This window comes from Pteropus alecto, unplaced genomic scaffold, assembly GCF_000325575.1.
Source record: "Pteropus alecto unplaced genomic scaffold, ASM32557v1 scaffold125, whole genome shotgun sequence".
Taxonomy (NCBI): Eukaryota; Metazoa; Chordata; class Mammalia; order Chiroptera; family Pteropodidae; genus Pteropus; species Pteropus alecto.
The window spans coordinates 1878362-1897157 of record NW_006436888.1 but is presented as its reverse complement, the minus strand read 5'-3'; the positions used below and the strand labels follow the sequence as shown (position 1 = coordinate 1897157).

Here is an 18796-nt window from a genome sequence, read left to right as displayed (position 1 = left end):
AACCTGTCAGCTTCACCCAAAAAGGAAAAACACCTTCTCATTTTATTATTGGAAGAAAGGAGACAGTACTAATAACCCCTTATAGTCAACATTCTAAGCAACTGACAACTAAACATGTATTAACAAAATGTGATCAAATTAAAATCATACAGCGCTTCTCATGACAGTTTACAAAACAAAAACAAAAGCATCATCACTCTAAAGTTAACATCACTCTGTAATCAGAGATATTTTAATTGCAGCTGCAATGTTTGCATTAGTTGCCTGTGTGTATGACTCACTCTCAGAAAGGTTCTCTCAAGACTCTTGAATTTGTGAGAATGCAGAAACCATAACTGGGGCATACTGTGTGGGAAGTGTCATGACAGTGAATGAATAAAAGGAGAAAAGAACTGATGATAAAAAAATTTTTAAGTTTTTATAAAAAGCAAGTCACTCACAAAAGTCAATTTTTCTGCAGAATAACAGGAAAGGTTGGGGAAAGCTATCCTGGCACTGAGACGCCTTCCCTGACTCTCTCTTGGCTGGATTCAGTGCACTTCTTACACTACAATACACAGTACTTAACTGGTTTCCTTGTCTGGCTCCCCGACGAGACTGTAGGAAACTTGAGACCAAAAGCTGTCTTGTCTTAGAATCATTAGTACCTACTTCCCAAAATGCCCAGCACACAGAGGGCCCTAGGTAGTTGTTTTCGTAAAATTGATTACTGAATAATCAATCTTACATTTACCTTTCATGTTACACAGCACTTTCACAAACGTTACCTCTTTCGATTCACACAACAATCTTGTAAAATGGGAAGGACATTATTTAACCAAATGGATTCTGGTTTCATAAAGAGTTGTTACTTCAATGACCTCAATAACCCTGAAAATCACGAAGATCATCACTATTTGTTCATCTTTGTGATAACTTCTCCTTGGGACCTCAATACCATTGTAAAACTCAGAGGTTCTGCTAGCATTTTCTATGCTTGCTCTTCATAATAGGTAGGAAACACGTAGCTCTGAATTTTACAGAAGGGTTCTAACTACACAAAGCAGTGTTAAATTAAGGTTCTTCTAGAAATCAGACATAAGAAGCATCCTAAGCTATTTTTCCTGCTCTAGTTCCTTTTGTGACTCTGAAAAGGTAAAGAATTATTACAAAATGCAAAATGCTGGAGTGAATGATGTCATGGATGTCATCAAGTTGCATCAATACCTGATGATGATTTAGCACAACAATGCAACACATTATGCCAAGAGGCATAATGTCAAATCACTAGGATGTTTTACTGCATTAATTTTGAGACTCTTTATTATTATTAGCAAATTGAAATATAGAGTGGCTCTCCAATTTCCTACGACAGAGTTGTGGCTCAGGTTTATGTCCTTAGCAAAGGTACTAAGTAAATATACAAATCTCATGGAAATGGCTTTAAGAAAAGGAAAAAATGGTCAAAGAATTAGCTAACATTAAACTAAACAGTTGTCATTTTAACAATTAAAAGCTTTTCTGAAATAGACAGAACATCCGTGGATCAATGTAGGTTGAGTAATATATCTATACCTGGCTTGTCAAAAGCAAACAGTTACAAAGTATAAAATGACAACATACAAATGAAAAGACCCCAATCAGATTATACACATGAATATGCTCTAAGTTAGGAATTTGACAGAGCATCACTAATCACCATAAAAGCTACAAACTGAATTTTAAATGTTCAATTCTAAGTAATGGTATTTCCTCTCAAATTTTCCTTGTCCCTTTAAACCCATGATGTCATCATTCCTAAGCACAAGCAAAACAAATTGAGGTTACAAAAGGTATTTGGTATGTCCAACCTAAAGCTATCACTTCTACAATTCCCTATAGCACAATTCCCAATGAAGCCATCATTGCTCAAGAAAAAGACCACAAGGCTTCAAACCAGCTTCCCTACGTTAGAGCAACGAAATCAGCCTCTAAATTAGCATTTGAACAACATTTGAATAAAAAAGTTGTTCTCAGAATGGAACAAGCATAGTACCATGGCACTGCCAGCAAGTGAAAACTAGTAATGTGTCTGAATCTTCATCCAGAGCAATCAGAATCCTACCACAGAAAAGTCCAAAAGCTTTGGCCATTAGGAAATGAAGCTTTTATTTTCCTAATAATATTCGGGAGATTTTATAGGTAAAAGCAATCGGCTATTCCGAATCTTAACAATGCAAAGGTTTCAAACGAAAGAGGACTTCATTAGCACCGAACTTACTCTGCAGACACTATCAAGATTGTACAATTTTTTCTTCATTTACAAATTCATTCCCACCCTCCACTGTTCCCTCTGTACAAACAATTCTCACCAGAAGGCTTCCAGAGTCACAACGTGGATTACTGTCTGAACCAAGGAGATCCACAGTTCTCACTTCGCTGGGAGAAGACTCAAAAAGCTAAAGGGTAGGAAAGGCTGCTTGTGTTTTATTTTTTAAGCCAATTCCAAAATCTTCCCTTTGCAGCTGCAGCTTCAGAGATGCTGGCCCCTCGCCGCAGCCCCAATTTCGGAGGGCACCGGACTCCGGCTTCTCTCGCAAGGCGTTAAAGATTCGGGGGCGGGCGAAAGGCTACCTGACATCCTTACAGACATCCTTGCCCTGGTCACACACCCTTTCGTGGCCCCGGTGAGGAGATGAGAACCGCCTTGCTTGAAGAGAGGAGCCGGGCGCACTCCCATCCCAAGGGCTGGCTGAAAAGGGACTCTCCTCTTCCCTGCCTAACCCAGGGAGGCCGAGGATGACGAAAGCAAGGTCTCCAGGCCAGCCGGCACGAAACCCCGCGCGGAGTGCAGGGCCTTAAGCCGAGCCCGGGGCGCCCACTGCCCGCTGCGGGCCCGGGGCATAAAGGGCAGGAGGCGCCAGGTCCCCACCGCGGCCCCAGGAGCAGGAGAGACCTCACCTGGCCCAGCCCACGCCACGCTCTCGGGTTAGCTCCGCTGACGACAACGGTGAGGGAGCCGGGACAGGGCCAGAGCAGAGGCGCTCCGCCTCAGGCCGCGCTTGCCGCACTCGGGGTTCCTCACAGCTGGCGGGACCCCGAGCAGTCTGGAGCCGCCATCTTCCTCCACTCAAACGCCGCCGCCGCTGCTGCTCTGGCCAGGAGAAGACAGCGCGGAACGCGCATGCGCCGGGCCCGGCGCAGAGGACGCGCGCGCACGCACACGTCAGCTCGGCGGGCCCGCGCGGGGAGGCCGAGGGGCGGTGCCATTTTGGGAAGGGGCGTGGTCCCGGGCGGAGGTTCTCCAGAGGTTGGAACGACACTCCGGGGAGCGAAGCTGGAGTGGAGAAACGTCGCGCTTCGGCACCTGCCTTAGTTGAGTACAACCGACCTTAGGTCTGCAGTCACCCTCCTTCGCAGTGCCCGGGACAATTGGCTTGAGACTATGATAGACGTTTGGCCAGGAGTTAACTCATTCGTGCCACCAGAGGCCCAATGAGCACCGGGGAGGACTGCGGCGGTTGGAAGTGCTCTTGGATGTCAACTGAAAGAGGGAAACTCAGTGCGTTGGTTGTGCAAGCGACGCCTCCCCTGACCGTAGCAACCACCGTGTGACTTACTAGCTCCATTTTTCAGATGAGGGAAACAGGCGCAGAGATGTATCAGTCATTTTCCCAAGGCCACACATCTTGGCACAGAGGAGGCAGGGTTGGATTTGAACTCAGGCGTATCTGGTTCTCAAGCTCCTGTACTTGCCGCTATCACTATCACCAGGCTAGGTGGTGGGGTCCAGTAAAGTCCCCCTTCCAAGGGAGCAACTTGGTGTGTAGGTGAGAACCTTCATGAACTCATCCAAACAGCATGTGATTTAAGGAAATGCCAGAGATACAGACCCCAAAGGTTTCCAACTTTGCCGTTTGCGTTGAAAACCAAAACCAAAGGAACCTCGAGGTGCCAGCCCAATACCCTAGGATAAAGTGGACCTTCTAGGATATCTCTTGGGACACAGGGCTGGATCAGAACCCAAGTCCCACATCAAGTTTAAGGGCAAGGTGGTATTGGGCAGCAGACTTGGGTCATCTTCACCTTAGAAATCACTAGATCTGTGTTCCTCAAGCTTGAATAATGCAGAAGCCCCTGGGAGTACCTCATGGAATTCCAGTATGAAAAGCGCTGATTTAAGAAACTCAGGTGTTTCAGTTAGAAATGTCACTGCCAAAGAGAAACTTGGCAATTATAACTGATGAAATATTTAAATCATGTCATTAAAAACGCCAAGCTTAAAAATTGTCACAGAACTTGTGACCAATCTCGCCAAAATATCTTGTAGAGCTTAATATTAGAAACACTAGACCAGTTATTAAGTGCCTCCTTGTAAAAATGTAGGTTCCAGGGGCCACCTTATTCTTCCCTTGGACTTTTTCTGAAAAGCTCCCTAGGGATTCTGATGCCCAGTTAGGTTTAGAACTGCTCGATCATGTTAGAACAGGTTCAAATACAGAACCACTCCACCCTGAATCTCCTACCTCAAAGACAGCAGTCATTTTTGTCTGTTTTGTTCACTGCTTTATCATCTAATATAGAGACTGGCACACAATTGGGACTTACTAAATACTTGATGAATCAGTTAATGAACTGGAAATTTGATAACAAAGAGGGCATTCAATCAACAAATATTTAGTGAGCACCTACTATGTGCCAAACCATGTGATATGTATAGTAATATATATATATATTTTTAAACTAACCAAGTCCCTGCTCTCACGAAAGACCCCTACAGTCTACTATGAGAGACAGACAATAAAGTAAATCAACCGATATAAATTTATAAATTGTGATAAACATAAAAGTATTATGATTAAAGCAAAATTAATAATAATCACAGTATTTATCATGTACTCTTATTATGTGCCAAACACTACTAAGTAGGTGCCATTGTTGTGCTTATTTTGCAGATAATAAATTTGAAGCACACAGGGATTAAATAGCTCAACCTGTGGTCACAGGCAGGGTTTGAACCCAGGTGGTCTCACTTCAAAGCCTATGCTCTTGAACTCTACACAATGTTGCTTCTGACAAACAGGAGGAGATAAGATTGAGGTCAGTTTATATATGGTCTGGAATATCAGGAGGAAAACTGGATATTAACTCCTAGTTGGTGGAGATTTGGGGTCAGGGAAGATATGTGATGAAAATGGTGTTTTAGAATAATCTCTCTACAGGATGAAGGCCTATTGGGACATAATAGGAGAGGAGACAAAGGATGAGGCTAGAATGAGAGGGGTGGCTGTTCCCTCTTTAATAAGTGTAAAGGAAAAGTTTTCCTCCAGAGTCCATCCACTAATCAATTCCTGAAATTCTTATGTATGTATTTATTTAGAATAAGTAAGTAAGCTTTGCACATAGAACAATATTTGAAAAGTACAAAAGGACATATAATAAAAATGAAGCTTATTCTACCAGTCCCCTAGCTACCTAGTAAACCTCTCTCCTTCATCAAGGTGACTACTGTTACAAGTTCCTAATATCTTTCCAAACATGCATAAACAAACACATATACATGCATAAACAAAGAAACCTGAAAATAGCAGCAAAGTATACATACTGCTCTGTACCTTGCTTTTATTTTAAACAAATTCTTTTTTTAATTTTGGGGTCATTTAGTGTCAGTATATTTAGAACCATCTAAATTTTGTTAGCAAATTGTATTCTATTCCTTCCTATGGGTGTATCATATATTTTTTAAAACAAATCCTCTAGTGATAGGCATTTAATTTGTTTCCATTCTTTTTTTATTATAAATGAAATAGCAGTGAATATCCTTGTACTTTTGTATTTGCATATGAGCAAATGTATCTATGTATCTAGGGAAACTTCCTAGAAATGCAGTTGTTGGATCAAAAGGTAGGTATATTTTATATTGGTAAGTTGCCATTTGTTTCTTAACACAACTGTCCACATAGCCTAGGCTTGTGCATCGCGTGGTAACTTTTCTCACTATGGGCTTTGCTCTTATATTCCCATCGTACGTCAGTGTTTTGTGTGGTGTATCAAAGGTGCCTGCTGTTCCGAATGCAAGTTTCTAAGCTCCAAACATGACTTTCACAAGAATATTAAAAATATACCACTATCTTAATTTGAGGGCTTTCCCCCCTGAGGAAGAAACTACCACTTCCTCAATTTTAGAACTTATTTAGTCCCATTCTCTCATTCTACAGATGAGGGAGGGATTTGCCCAAGGTCACAAGGGGCCTATATGATTAACTAGGGCTGGCTTCCAGATTACTCATTTGGTGGAATAAAACCTATTTTCTTTGTAACATCTTCAGACGATCTCCAAGATTTCTCTTTCTAGTCTCCAAGAAAATTCAGTCCCAGGAATTGCCCAACTAATTCCTTTGTTAAGGCTCATTGCCAAATATGACAAAATTGTGAGAAAATATCTCCCTCTGCTGGTAACAGGCTATAATTACAAAGACTAAAACTAACACGAGTCAGTTGCATTTATGAAAAACTAATCACACTTCAAGAGAGGTTTGGGTAACATCTGATAGACAGTCCCACCTTGCTGTCGCCAAGGCTAGCAGATAATTCACTTAAAAGAATAGTTCACAGGAGACTGTATTCAAAGTAAATGTAGTTCCAGCAAGTGAACAAGACAAAATTCTTTATCTTTAAAGTTGGTCAGGCTGTGGGATTTCAGACTTAGAGAATTTGAGCTGCTAGTGGAATATCCACGTGAAAGTGGCGATAAGAAGTCTATCTGTATGAATCGGAAACATCAAATCAGTTAGAGGCTGGAAATCAAATTTGGAAGTCTTTAGCATACAGGGGGTGACTTATACCTTGAGCATCTTGGTAAGAACAGTAGACTGAGGACAGACCCAGAGATGAATGATATTTCAGAGACTGGACGTCATGAAACCAGAGAATTATTAAGCATGTCATTTTAACTTCTAAATAAAGACTAGTAACACTTAACACATGACTGCAATTTATGATAATAGTTATCATTAGGAACAGAAATTTCAAAATTTCACAACAGGAAGCTGTTCTTTCAGAAGAATTAATGACATACTAAAAAAAAATTCCAACTCAGATAACTCGATTATAGCAACCAAATGAAAAACTACATGACATAATTGAATGACATATTTTTAATACTGAGAGGCCGACAGTAACATGTCAGTGAGAATAAAACCACATGGTGTTCACTTTTCCCCCTGCTTTTGTGATTTGGGAGAAAAAGCTGGTCAGAGAGGTGAGAATTATAAATATTAAGGCAGGCATGACACCCCCATAATGGTAATAGGTAACTCACTGTGGATCAAGAATAAGCTTTTCAGTATAGTAACTCGTTTAATCTACTTTTGAAGCAGCTACTACTATTATTATTATTATTCTCTTTATTTACATTTGGGGTAAATTAAAACACAGAAAACTTAAGTAATTTGCATAAGATCACAGTTCAAGTGGGAAGCTTCTGAAGTCAAACTTTAAAGTCCAATGTCTCTATCTCTATACTGGAGAAAAATAAAACAGAAATTTTAGGAAAACGCATAAATCCGTTATTAAGGTAATGTTAATGTATTTGTCATTAAAGACTAGAGAGAACTTTAGTAGTTCTGGTTGTCCAGCTCAGGTGCATTATCAACTAATAGTAATGTTTTTACCTCATGTTAGAAGATACAAAGTAGTGTTAATATTTGCTTGGAATACTGCTTTATGAGCAGGAAATACTGTAACCATTTTCACCCTATCAGAAATAATAAAATGTTTTCCGCATCAGCAGTTATTTTTCATCCTTTGTTGAGGCATAAATGTTTTCAGAATTAAAAAAAAAAAAAAACACCATAATCTGCACTTTATGAAAACTACGACTCGAAATGTTTTCAAAATTAAAAAAAAAAAAAAAACAACAACCATAATCTGCACTTTATGAAAACTACGACTCTCTTAAAAAAATTTTTTTTTCATTAATTGCCTGACTTTAGAAAAGATGGTTTCAAAGAACACATTTCCCGCACTCAAGACGGTGGTTCATTTGGACTTTACTCAGCGTGAGAGTACACGATGCCATTATGGAAAATGGCAGCGTTAACTTCTATGCCCTTTGCCAAGATGGCTTCCTCGACGATCTAGGGCCCTGGCCTGGAGCCTCTTCCGGGCTTGTCAGGGGGCGGGGTCCATTGAGTAAAGCCTTGCGTGCCGGCGCCCGCGACGGAGGCGCGTATCAGGGCGCAGGCGCAGGGAGGGGGTTGGGGAGGAGGGAAGCGGCGAGTAAGATGGAAGATGAGGAGGTCGCTGAGAGCTGGGAGGAGGCGGCAGACAGCGGGGTAAGGAGGAGCCGCCGCCCTGGGGCAGGGCCGGGCGGGACCTGGCGTGAGCGAAGCCTCCGGGGAGCGGGTCTGGGGATGGTTCTCCCCAAGGAAAGGCCCCACACGCCGGGCCTGGGGTGGTGGAGAGGCCCCCAGTCCCTGGGCGCTGTGAAGGCCTCTTAAAGGGGCCGCGTTCCATTTCTCCCTCCACCTTTGCCCGGTGCGCTTTCCTCCACCCCACGACGTGCGCGTCACCTGGGTCGCCCCACTCGCCACCCAAGGCCTCTTTTCCTGGCCCCCGCGTCCACTCGCTCGCCCCGGGCCTCTTGGACCCTTCCTTTCTCGTCCGACCCCCGCTGTCCGAGGCACCATTTTAAAGTTCGTGTGCTCTAATGAGGAGCGAGCAGCACGCTGTGTGTGTGTCGGGGGACGGGGGGCGTTTAGGGGGTTGGTGCGCGGACCTGGGCGCTATGCCCCGGCTCCGGAGAGGGACAGTAAGGGAAATTGAATCGTCTTGGGCCCTTCAACTCTCGACTGAAATCCCCCACCGCTTTGCGCCATCCGCCACGGTGGGCGAGTCTGGGGTTTTTTCTCTTTTAGTTTTACTCTGAGAGCCTGTTGCAGGCGGGTCTCTTGGGGACCCTGCCAGAACAACCGTAAGCCCAGGGGGCAGCCCGTTTCTCCTGGGACCCACCCAACGATCTGATCCCGGAGGGTCTCGGAGTTTGCTCGCCGGGGTCGAGGGGGGAGGGGTGCGATATACGGTGTAAAGTAGCCGCATTCCTGGGAGAGCAGGGGGAAACGGACCGTTCGACTTGCTTTTGGAGTTTTTATTTGCCTTCAGAAGCTGTAAGAAAATAGTTTATTCCAAGCCGGAACGGCCAATTCTATGAGGTTCGTGATTAATTTGGTCTTTTCAGAGTTTGTGGTTCTATGGTGACCCTTGTGAAGATGAGATGTCTTTTTGGCCTCTCCATGTTTGTGTCTGTTCAGTTGCTGGCTCGAGTGACATCCACCTTAAAGGTTTAATTGTTCGGAATAGAGCGGGGAGAGCCGAATGCTTGTACAAGGGTAGAACAGGTACTGGGGTTTCATCTCCAAGCGCCTTTGAGGGTGCTTGTCAGCTCTGGAAGAGGCCAAGAAATTGATCCTCGCGGCAGTGGGTGTATCTCTACAGGAATGTTGAAACTGACTTCAGAGTTTTTTTCTGGCAGTTCAGCACTTCTCTCACGGTGTTTGTTTTTCCACTTAGCATGATTGAGAATTTGAGGGATTAATTTGTTCGGAAGGTATTTAGTACAGTTGTTATGTGTGGATCATCTTCCCTGGATTTTGTCTTGAGAGCAATTGAAATATTTTATAAGGAGCAACAGGTGTCATCTTGGTATTTATTCAGTCAACAGACATACTTTTGAATGTCTGCTGTGTGCGAGGCGGTGAGTGTGCTTAGCAGTGACTTTGTGCCAGAGAATGCAAAATTTCCGGTACAGGCGTCTGTTGCCTACCACTAGTATGAGTGAATCATTCAGACACCCCTGTAAAAAAGCTTGGCCTACATTTTGGATGTGACTCAAATGATAAATTTCTTGAGCATCTTGGCCTTTCTTTGGTTTTCTTCACCTATTTCAAAGGGATATGAGTTTCTCATGTTAAAGAAGTAAGAAAATGAAAACAAATGTGAATGTAGGATTCAGAAATTGAGGATTACTTTAGTTTTTCAGAATGAGTAAGTTGCTTAGAGATCATCTAGCCTAGTACTGCATTTTAAAGCTGAATAAACCCCAGAAATGTCAAGTTTAACTTTGATTTTTCTGATCCTTGTCCAGTATTCTACTATTCTTTTAAAAGTTCCAGGTACGTAGATGGAACTAAATTGACATAATGAGCAGTAACTACTAAAATGCAAGTTCCCTTATATATCTTTTATTTAATTGAAACTTTGGGAGGCATTATCCTTTTATAAACAAGGAAGCTGAGTTTTGGGAGTAACCTGCCTTGCTTAAGTTTACACAGATAGTAAGAAGCTGGGTTCATTCTCTAGCATTTTTCTGCCTTCCTACCTATATGGACTTGTGAAAGACTTGGGGTTTGGCATTAACTTTCATTTTTAGTATGTTTACCTTGGGCTTGGTTTGAATATGATTCCATTTTCAAACTTTGCAAAGGGTCTTGTAAATGTGCACTTTTGAAGGAAGGGAGCCAGGGAGGGGATGAAGCACTGTCCACATCGCTGAGAAACCAACTGACTGTACGTGTCTTTCAGATGTAGCCAGTTGCATATTTAAGTCTTAGCTTCAGGTTACCCTGCCTCCCAACTGATATATGGTAATGAGCATTAAGTTACTCACCGCCCCCCTTGCAAAAAAAAAAACAAAAACAAATCCTGAGTGGCAAGAGGACTAGCAAATAGGGGTTGACTAGTTGCTAAAGTGAACGTACAAACTTTATGTAATCCAGAGGCAGTTCTAATCCGTGAAAATAATAGGCTTTTGGTGATCCCTGTCCACCACAAAAAATTTTTGACATGCTAGAATTTCCCTCTTATATGTCAGTATATCTGAGGTCACTGTTTCCTGTGTATCTTCTGTCTACTCAGTACAGCTCTATTGCATCATTCTGGGAAGACTGACTTTGAGAAACACCTCATATATTCTGTAAATAGGCAGTTTTTGGCTTTTAGTTAGTATGGCGAATGCTTACTAAGAGAAAATTGTTCCTTTACCTGTTTCCTCCCGAGGAGTTACATCTCCAATCAAAGGACAATTTAAGAAATTTAACATTTCACCAAGGAAATGCTTCTTTAAAAATATACTGCCTTGGGGAGAAACAAAAATGTAAAATTGAGTTAATGTTGATTCAAACTCTAAATTGTGTCATTTGTCTTAAGCACATCTCAAAGGACAAGTAGAGCATTTTGTAATTGGAAGATATCTTTGTGCTCCCCCCAAAGTCAGATCAACAGTTCACTCTGTTTCTGGTGGTTTGAAGCTTTATAGTCATTTGTTGTTTAGGCATATATAGAGCCTAGTCCATCTTGTTGGTAGTGAACTAACCCAGTCCTAGGGGAAGGCGGATGATACATAAATGAAATCGGACTGGTAGTTATTATAAAGCATTAGTAATCTCTAATTTCCTGGCATCATTTGCCTTTTATTCTTTTTTTGCAAGGGCAAGTCATGTAACAATTGGAAGAAAATACATCTTAAGTAAGGTAAAGGATGACTAGTCTTCTGGACTAAGAATTCAAATTTATGTCCCAGTCATCTGACCGTTACCCTATCAGCAGTGCTGGGTAGTATGTAAGCCTGTAGGAAGGCATAGTAAACATTGAATACCTACTGTATACCAGGCACTGGGCACAGTCCAGTGGAGGAGTCTAACAGGTAAAGCAGTACTTTTTTTTTTTTTTAAAGAGGTAAAGCAGTACTTTTTTTTTTAAAGAGGTAATTTTTTTTTTTTTTTTTTTTTTTAAGAGACATAGATAGAGTACCATAGCAGGAGTCAGTCTTGTAGAAAAGGCGATGCCTAAATTAAGATTCAAAGGACCGGTTGAATTAAGCAGTAGTAAGTCTGGGAGGGGCAGGTAGAGTGTAGGGCCAATGCACAGAGGTAGGGAGGCAGCCAAAGAAGAGAGTGCAGCATTGGAAGAGCTACGTATTTCCTCCTGGCTGGAGGGCAGGGAGTTGGCAGGGCTGAGTGGAAAGAGATGAGGCCAGAGAGGTATGCAGGGGCCAGATCGGGAAGGGCCTTGTTGTACTTGGTTCTGGGAGCTTGGACTTTTTCCTGAAAGCAGAGGAGAGCTTTGAAGGCTTTTTTTTTTTTTTTTTTTTAAAGCAAAGTGGTGGCATAGATTTTAATTTAAGAGATAAAAACTTTGATTTACTTCTCTTTCTTTAGGGAAGAGGCCATTCTCTCTGAACCATAGCTGCCACCTTACTTTGAGGCTTTCTGCACTACCTGTAACAGCTGTCATTATGGAATGCGTACAGTGACTTTGGGTAGTGGGCAAATAAGTTATTTCAGGGCTACCTGGTGATAATTCATGTGTCTGTAAAGTAAAGAAGACATTTAAGATTCGTGGTATCAGAAAGTACAAGTCCAGGTATACCATGCCTGAAAGAGCCATTTCTAAGCGATTCCTGGTCCTTTGGGAAAATTGAGTGCTCGGGAATGCGATGTCCTCAGAGAGGGCTTTCTATAAAGCAGTTGGCCAGTTTAGACATGATTGCGCTAAGCAGTCCGTCCCTGGACTCTGGAAAAAGATCCGTTTCACTGTGGTTTCAAAGAAAGGAGGCTAATGAGCCTTTCACTGGTAACCTCTCAGCTCTTTTATTGAGGCTGCTTGGGGGGCCTGTTCCCAGCCTGCTATGGCTGTTCAGAAGAGCTGCCATGGTTGCTGGGGGCTGGAAATTCAGGCAATCACAGGCCTTCTAGCGTTTCCTTCTGTAATAGGAGAGAACTTAGTATATCATTCTAAAGCTTTTGGTAAAATCGTGCAAGAGAAAAGGTACTGTTTTTTAGGTCTGATGACTCAAATGTATTCTTGGGGTCAGCCCTTTCTTTCCAGATTCCACCTCTATAGTTAACGGTGGGGCCCCCACACAGTTAACATCAGTTTCTGGCTGTATCAGGTAGCTAGCCTTCACAAGATGTAGTGTGTTCTTTCCTGCACACTTTCCCCACAAGAATAGAAAATTTTTCCTGTCAGGACAACTACTGACTTGTTGGTTTCCTAGGAGAAAATTGAGTTTAGCTACTTATATCTGTGGCCAAAATACAGAATGAAATGGTTTTTTAAAAATAGTAATAGAGATTTCTCTTCCCAAGTGTTTTTATCTCTGCTAGCTTCTGCCAAGCATACTTCTCTTTACCATCTAATTCTGTGCAGGATGTTGATGGGAAGATAGTTAAAACGAACCACTGCCAGTGTTGCTAATTGCCACAATTAGCGACAAATCCCCACAGGGGTCTGTATGTAAAGAATCTTATCCCTGAGGGTAAGACATTTCAAAATGTCCCTCCCAGGTCATCCTTACACCCAGAACTTTTTCCCTTAAAAAATGAACACAGGAAATAGCAGTCATTCCTTTCTAAAAGGAATAATAAATACGTGCAGTTAAAATTGCGTTCTTCAGGGTCATGATCCTCATATGAGATTGTTCGGGACAATTATGACTTGAGTCTGGAAAGGTCAGGACTGTCACCACTCTTCATATACCCTGAGAGCTAAATTCCATCCCTCATGCACTAGCCTTTTAGAGAAGTTTATATGCCTCTCCAGCTGTCAGTGGTTTCTGCCACCAAGTTGCAAGTCTCACTGGTGAATAGACAATGCCTATAAACCTGCAAGCTCCCCAATCCCACAGGCCTTTTTTCTAGATAGCATCTTGAGCGCGCACTACAGGCCAGGTGGAGTGCATTTTTCTATTCTTCATTCTGTTCGGTCTCAGTGACCTAGTGAGGAGTTAGATACTACTATTTCGAGTGTCGGGGAGAGGAGATCACCTGGTCTATCCCAGCCCTGGCTGTTGGCCTCACTCTTAGGGACCTTTTTGGGCAGTTTGTTTACTTTTGCTTTTCAGCAGATAATTAACTAGTTAAGAGCTTTAGTATGCTTAGTTGCTAGTTCCTTTGAAGTATTGTTATTTGTTTCTCCTGGGATTGACTCCCTGCTTCTGTTGCCTAGATGATGAGCCGATAAAGTTTATGTCTAAGAAACTTGAACTCAAGAGCCAAAGGACAATGCAAGGACAGTTACCGCAAGGGAGATGCTGGTTGAAACAACGGGCCAGTGAAAAGAGACGAGATAATTTTTGCTCCGATCTCATGAGATGATTTAACAACTCTGCTATTTTAGGATCTCTACATCTGTAGTTGTAGACTGGCAGCCCTTGGGTATTAGGCCTAAAGATTTGGGGGGAATACACATTGTTTTTTAAATATCGAATTTGAATACCTTTGCCCTGGGTCTTGGTTGCTCTCCTCTCCTCTGCAGCCTCCCTCCTCCTATCTGCTACCTATTGTGTTCTTCTCTTCTTGTTTTAACCATTTATTTTATTGCCTTGGCCCTGGAGGCATTGTTTGCTCCCCTGCCGAGTGCCTTTGATGACCACGCCCTTGGGTGTTTGAATAAAACCTGGTGGTGGGGAGAAGGTGTAGTGACTTTGTTCCCATCCCCGAAGTCTGTGTGCCTACTATTTCCGTTGGGAGAGGAGTCTTCCTGTCTTCATTACAAAAGGTAGCAAGAATATATGTCACCTCTGCCAGTCTCTGACCCACTTTCTCCATCCATAGCAATAAAAGTCAGAAGACTAGGCTCAGTTTTAAGTGCCAGTTCTGACTTTTGGACTGATCACTGTCTACTTTTCTCTCAGCTTCATTTCCCTCATTTGTAAAATTGGGTGAATCTGCATTGCCTGGTGGTGAGAGTTGAATAAAGTATCACCCAAAGGCAGATGTCGGAGCAGAGAGTATTGTTGCCCTGAGGATAAGGAACGTTGTTCCCTGTTCTCCAGCCACTGACAGTGTGGCCTCTGAAGTTCCTAAAACTGGCCCAAGCAGGGGTCCCAAAGCCCCGGGCTGAGGATCATCAGTACAGGACCGGGGGCTGCACAGCAGGAGGTGAGCAGCGGGCTAGCCAGGAAAGCTTCATCTGTACTGGTAGACGCTCTAGCACCCAGCGCTAGCACCGCCTCAGCTCCACTTCTGATTAACAGGCATTAGCTTTTCATGGGAGCACCAGTCTCTGGTGCCAAAGTTTGGGGACTGCTGGGCTGAGGGGTCTCTTTTTTGCTCCCCTCAGGACTAATATGCTGTTCTCTAAGAGTTAACAGGATAGGACTTATTACCACCCGCCCCCCACCCTGCCTGTTCTCTCCTTTAAGGTAAAGGGCTGTATGGATTCCTCCCAAATGGAGACCCTTTGAAGGGTCACTCAAAGCAGACCAAATACATTGTCTCAAGATGGTAGTTACAGAGTTTCTGAGGTCCTCCAGCCTGGAATATGTGTAAATTGCTACGTTCTCTGCTGAAGAGTTATTTCCCTGTGTGTACTTCTTCATTGATTTAAGCTCTGGACTTTGGAATTCAGCTCCTTGTGGTCTGTTGCTGCTATAGGCCTTCTTTAGGAACCCAGGCCACGTGAGCAGGTTGGTGTTACCTGTCAGCCTTTATCCTACCTTATAAGTTCCTGTGGCCACCCACCAGCCATTTTCCTGAATCTTATGCTTTCTCCTTTTGAGGTTGAGGGTTCAGTTCTGTCACTTACTAGTTAAGTGCCCTTAGGCAAGTCACTTAACCTCTGAGCATGCAGCAGGCTGCTATGCATCTCAAAGGTGTGGTGAGGATTAGAGGTGGTAAAGGGAGGACACAGTGCCTTCCTTTCACATACCTGTGGCAGGTGCTTGAAGCTGCTGTCACCACCACTGCTAAGAAAGCCTAAGGCAGTCTTGGCTTTTGTTTTGAATGTGGATAGTGTCCCTACCTTCAGACTCAGACCCAATTCAGATTCTGACTCCACAAAGCTTACTTTCTAGTGGAGAGAGATGGAAAATAAACAATAAATAATGTTTTATACACACACAGCGAAGAAAAATAAAACAGTTTGGGGGCATAGAAAGTGACTGGCAGGGTTACCATTTTATAAAACAAAACGAAACAAAACAAAAATCCGAGAAGACCTCTCAAATAAAGATAGGCAGAGAGACCTGAAGGAAGTGAGAGCAAGCTGTGCAGAAGCTGGTAGAAGTGCATTCCAGGCAGAGGCGCCAAGGCCCTGAGGCTGGAGCATGGTTGTTTTATATGAGAAACAATAGGGGCCTGTGTGAAGGAGTGGGTGAAGGGGAAAGTAGTAAGAGATGAGGTCAGAGGTAGCAGGGAGATTAGTAGGCCATAGTGGATATCACCTTGAAATAGGAAGCCATGTGAGGGTGTTGAGTAGAGGCTAACTTGATTTTTAAAAGGATCATTCTGGCTGCTATGTGTGTGTAAAATAAATGGTAGAGACGAGAGTGGAAGCACAGAGACTGACTGATTAGGATGCTGTTGTAACTGTCCATTCAGTGGCTGTTGGGGGGGCGGTCACAGCAGCAGAATTGTGGAGGGGATATGGGAGGAGCAGGTTTGAGTCAGTGGGTGAAATCAAGAGTTCAGTTTTGGACGTGGTAAGTTGAGGTACCTTTTGAAATCCAATGGGGAATGTCGAGTTGGCAGTTGTTTATTAATGTTTGTAAAGCTGTGGAACTAGATGAGACCACTTAATAAGCTAACAGCTACAGAAGAGGAGAGGTGCAAACTCTACAACTGCAAAAGATTGGGAGAGGAAGAGAGGACTCTATCCTGTTATAGGGGAAATCAAATATGGAGTATGAGAAGGAGCTACCAGAGAGGTAGGAGACCAAGACAGTAGTGTCTGGAAGGCCAAGTAAAGAAAATCCTTTAAGGGAACAACACTGAGCAATGTCAGATGCTGCTGAGAGATTGAATGAAATGAAGATTTGGAATTTACCATTGAATTTGGCGGCAGTGAAGGTCATTGGTGACTTTGACAAGAACAGTTTCAGTGGGATGGTGGGGCTCAGATAGGATTGAAGTGAAGTGGTGAATGTTTCTCAGCAGTGTCTGAGCCAAACACTTGGCACTGGGTTGCTGTTGTTGTTGATTGACTAGTTGCTGTTATGCCAACATGACAAATAGGACTTCTCAGTAGGTTTTGCATATCAGTAAAACATGTCCCTTGGGTCCTTAAGGTAGTTGCTAGTTGCTGAAAGGTTAAATGTACAGCAGCTGTATCTCTGTTCATCTAAAGTTAGATATGAAGCAGTGTTGTCCAACGGAAGTACCATGTGAGCCATATGTCTAATTTAAAATTTTCTAGAAGCCACATTTAAAAAGTATAAAAAATAGGTGAAATTAATTTTAATATTTTTAATTTAACCCAATATATCCAAAATAGCATCATGTCAATATGTAATCAATATCGAAGATATGTTAATGAACTATTTTACACTCTTTTTATATTAAGTCTGGGAAATCTGTGCATTTGGCGCTTACAGCACGTCTCAGTTTGGACTGACCACGTGTCAAGTGCTCACCAGCCACTTATGGTGGTCGCCACCGTACTGGGAGGCATAGCTGAAGTGTGTGCCCAAAGGGTTTCCTCTTCTTGGGCAGGCGCAGAGAGATCCTGAAAGCTGTAGTGAACTTGGGAAAGAAAGCAGGAAGTGGTGTTCCCTTACAAGCAAGTAAGAATTGTTTTGTCTTTACAGCATACCACCCCAAAGCCCTTCATGGTTTTCTGGTACCTCTGATTTCTTGACATTCTTATCTTGCTAGCCATAGGAATTACAGTTAATTTTCTGCAGCAGCTCTTTGAGTAGTAGTTTGGGTTTTGTTTTGTTTTGAAATTAAATGTCCTTCATCTTATGGCATGATGATGATGGTGACAGTAGATGATAACTTTTTCCCTAATATTTTTATTTGACAAAATAAAATAATTGCTCTGTGTCTTTTGCTCTCAGTTTTTCTGGACATTTAGGGATTATTTGGAATCTCAGTGTCTGGACGTGAACAGTTTACTTCCTTGTGTTCTTCTGTTTGCTTACCCCTTTGTGTAGTATTGATACCAATTAATAAAGACCATTGCTGACAGCAACTAAAGTAATCTCAGATGGTTTTCCAGACCTAGTTTAAAAGAGAGATGGGTTCATGGTAAGATACCTTTCTAGATTGGAATCTCTTAGTTTAGGAAGTATTTATTTTTAGTTCTTTTTCTTTTTTTCTACTCCTTTCCCTCTGTTTTAATCTTCTTTCTCTCCAACTTTTTTAATGCCCTTGTCTTCTCTTCACCTTGAAACTCTTGTCCTTCAAATTCCTGCAGCTTTTCCTGACTTGCCATAGTAGGATTGCTCCCTCCATTTCCCTTCCCAAAATACTATTCATACAACTAATGTAGCAACTGTGATTGGTTTATCTGTCTTCTCCCACCTGGCTGGGCTCTCCTCATCAGCAAGGATTGCCTTACCTCTGGATGTCCAGCATCTGGCGGTTCTCCTACTTAATATATAGCAGGTTTTCCATAAACGCTTGTCTCCAACTTTTTTTTGCCACAGTGAAGGAAAAGGAAAATGGCCTTGAGATACATTAACAAAGCATAGACTTCCTTAGAGAGAGAATTTTAGAACTATATCCTGTGCCCTACAGTGATCCACTTAAAGTGGAATGTTTTCCCTTGCTCTGGGAGTTAACAGAGGAAGAAGGAATGTTTTGTGGGCAATGGAACCTTCAAACAGACTAATCTGAGTCTATATTAAAAAGGCATCTGATGAATTAATGGCCTAGGTGTGCCTCCATACACCTTCTTGTTCCTAACTTCTGAATTCTGCTTCTTTCGACTTGTACAGTCATGTTTGCTCAGGAGTTGAGTTAATCTTTTGAACCTGACAGTGGTATTGAAGCATCGCTGCAGAATCAAACCTGGAGTGATATGGCTTCCGGTGCTTCTTTCTCTGGCATTAGCCGTG

At 42.6% G+C, this 18796-nt stretch overlaps 2 protein-coding genes across 4 annotated transcripts in view; one reads left to right on the top strand and one right to left on the bottom strand.

The window, feature by feature from the left end:
• Positions 1–3137, bottom strand: part of FBXO42 (F-box protein 42) — an 85229-nt gene extending 82092 nt beyond the window's left edge. The window contains exon 1 of one of the 2 annotated variants that reach the window (XM_006914321.2): positions 2920–3137. The gene's annotated coding sequence lies outside the window, so the exon portion shown is untranslated. Of the gene's footprint in view, positions 1–2330; positions 2894–2919 lie in introns of those variants that run through there. The other variant, XM_006914322.3, reaches the window with a different exon arrangement.
• A 5034-nt stretch (positions 3138–8171) lies between these two features.
• The window catches only part of SZRD1 (SUZ RNA binding domain containing 1), a 20264-nt gene continuing 9639 nt past the window's right edge, over positions 8172–18796 (top strand). For both annotated transcript variants that reach the window (XM_006914320.3, XM_015591364.2), the window contains exon 1: positions 8172–8294. In XM_006914320.3, the coding sequence (XP_006914382.1) occupies positions 8251–8294 (44 nt within the window). In that variant the 5' untranslated portion in view covers positions 8172–8250. The remainder of the gene's footprint in view (positions 8295–18796) is intronic.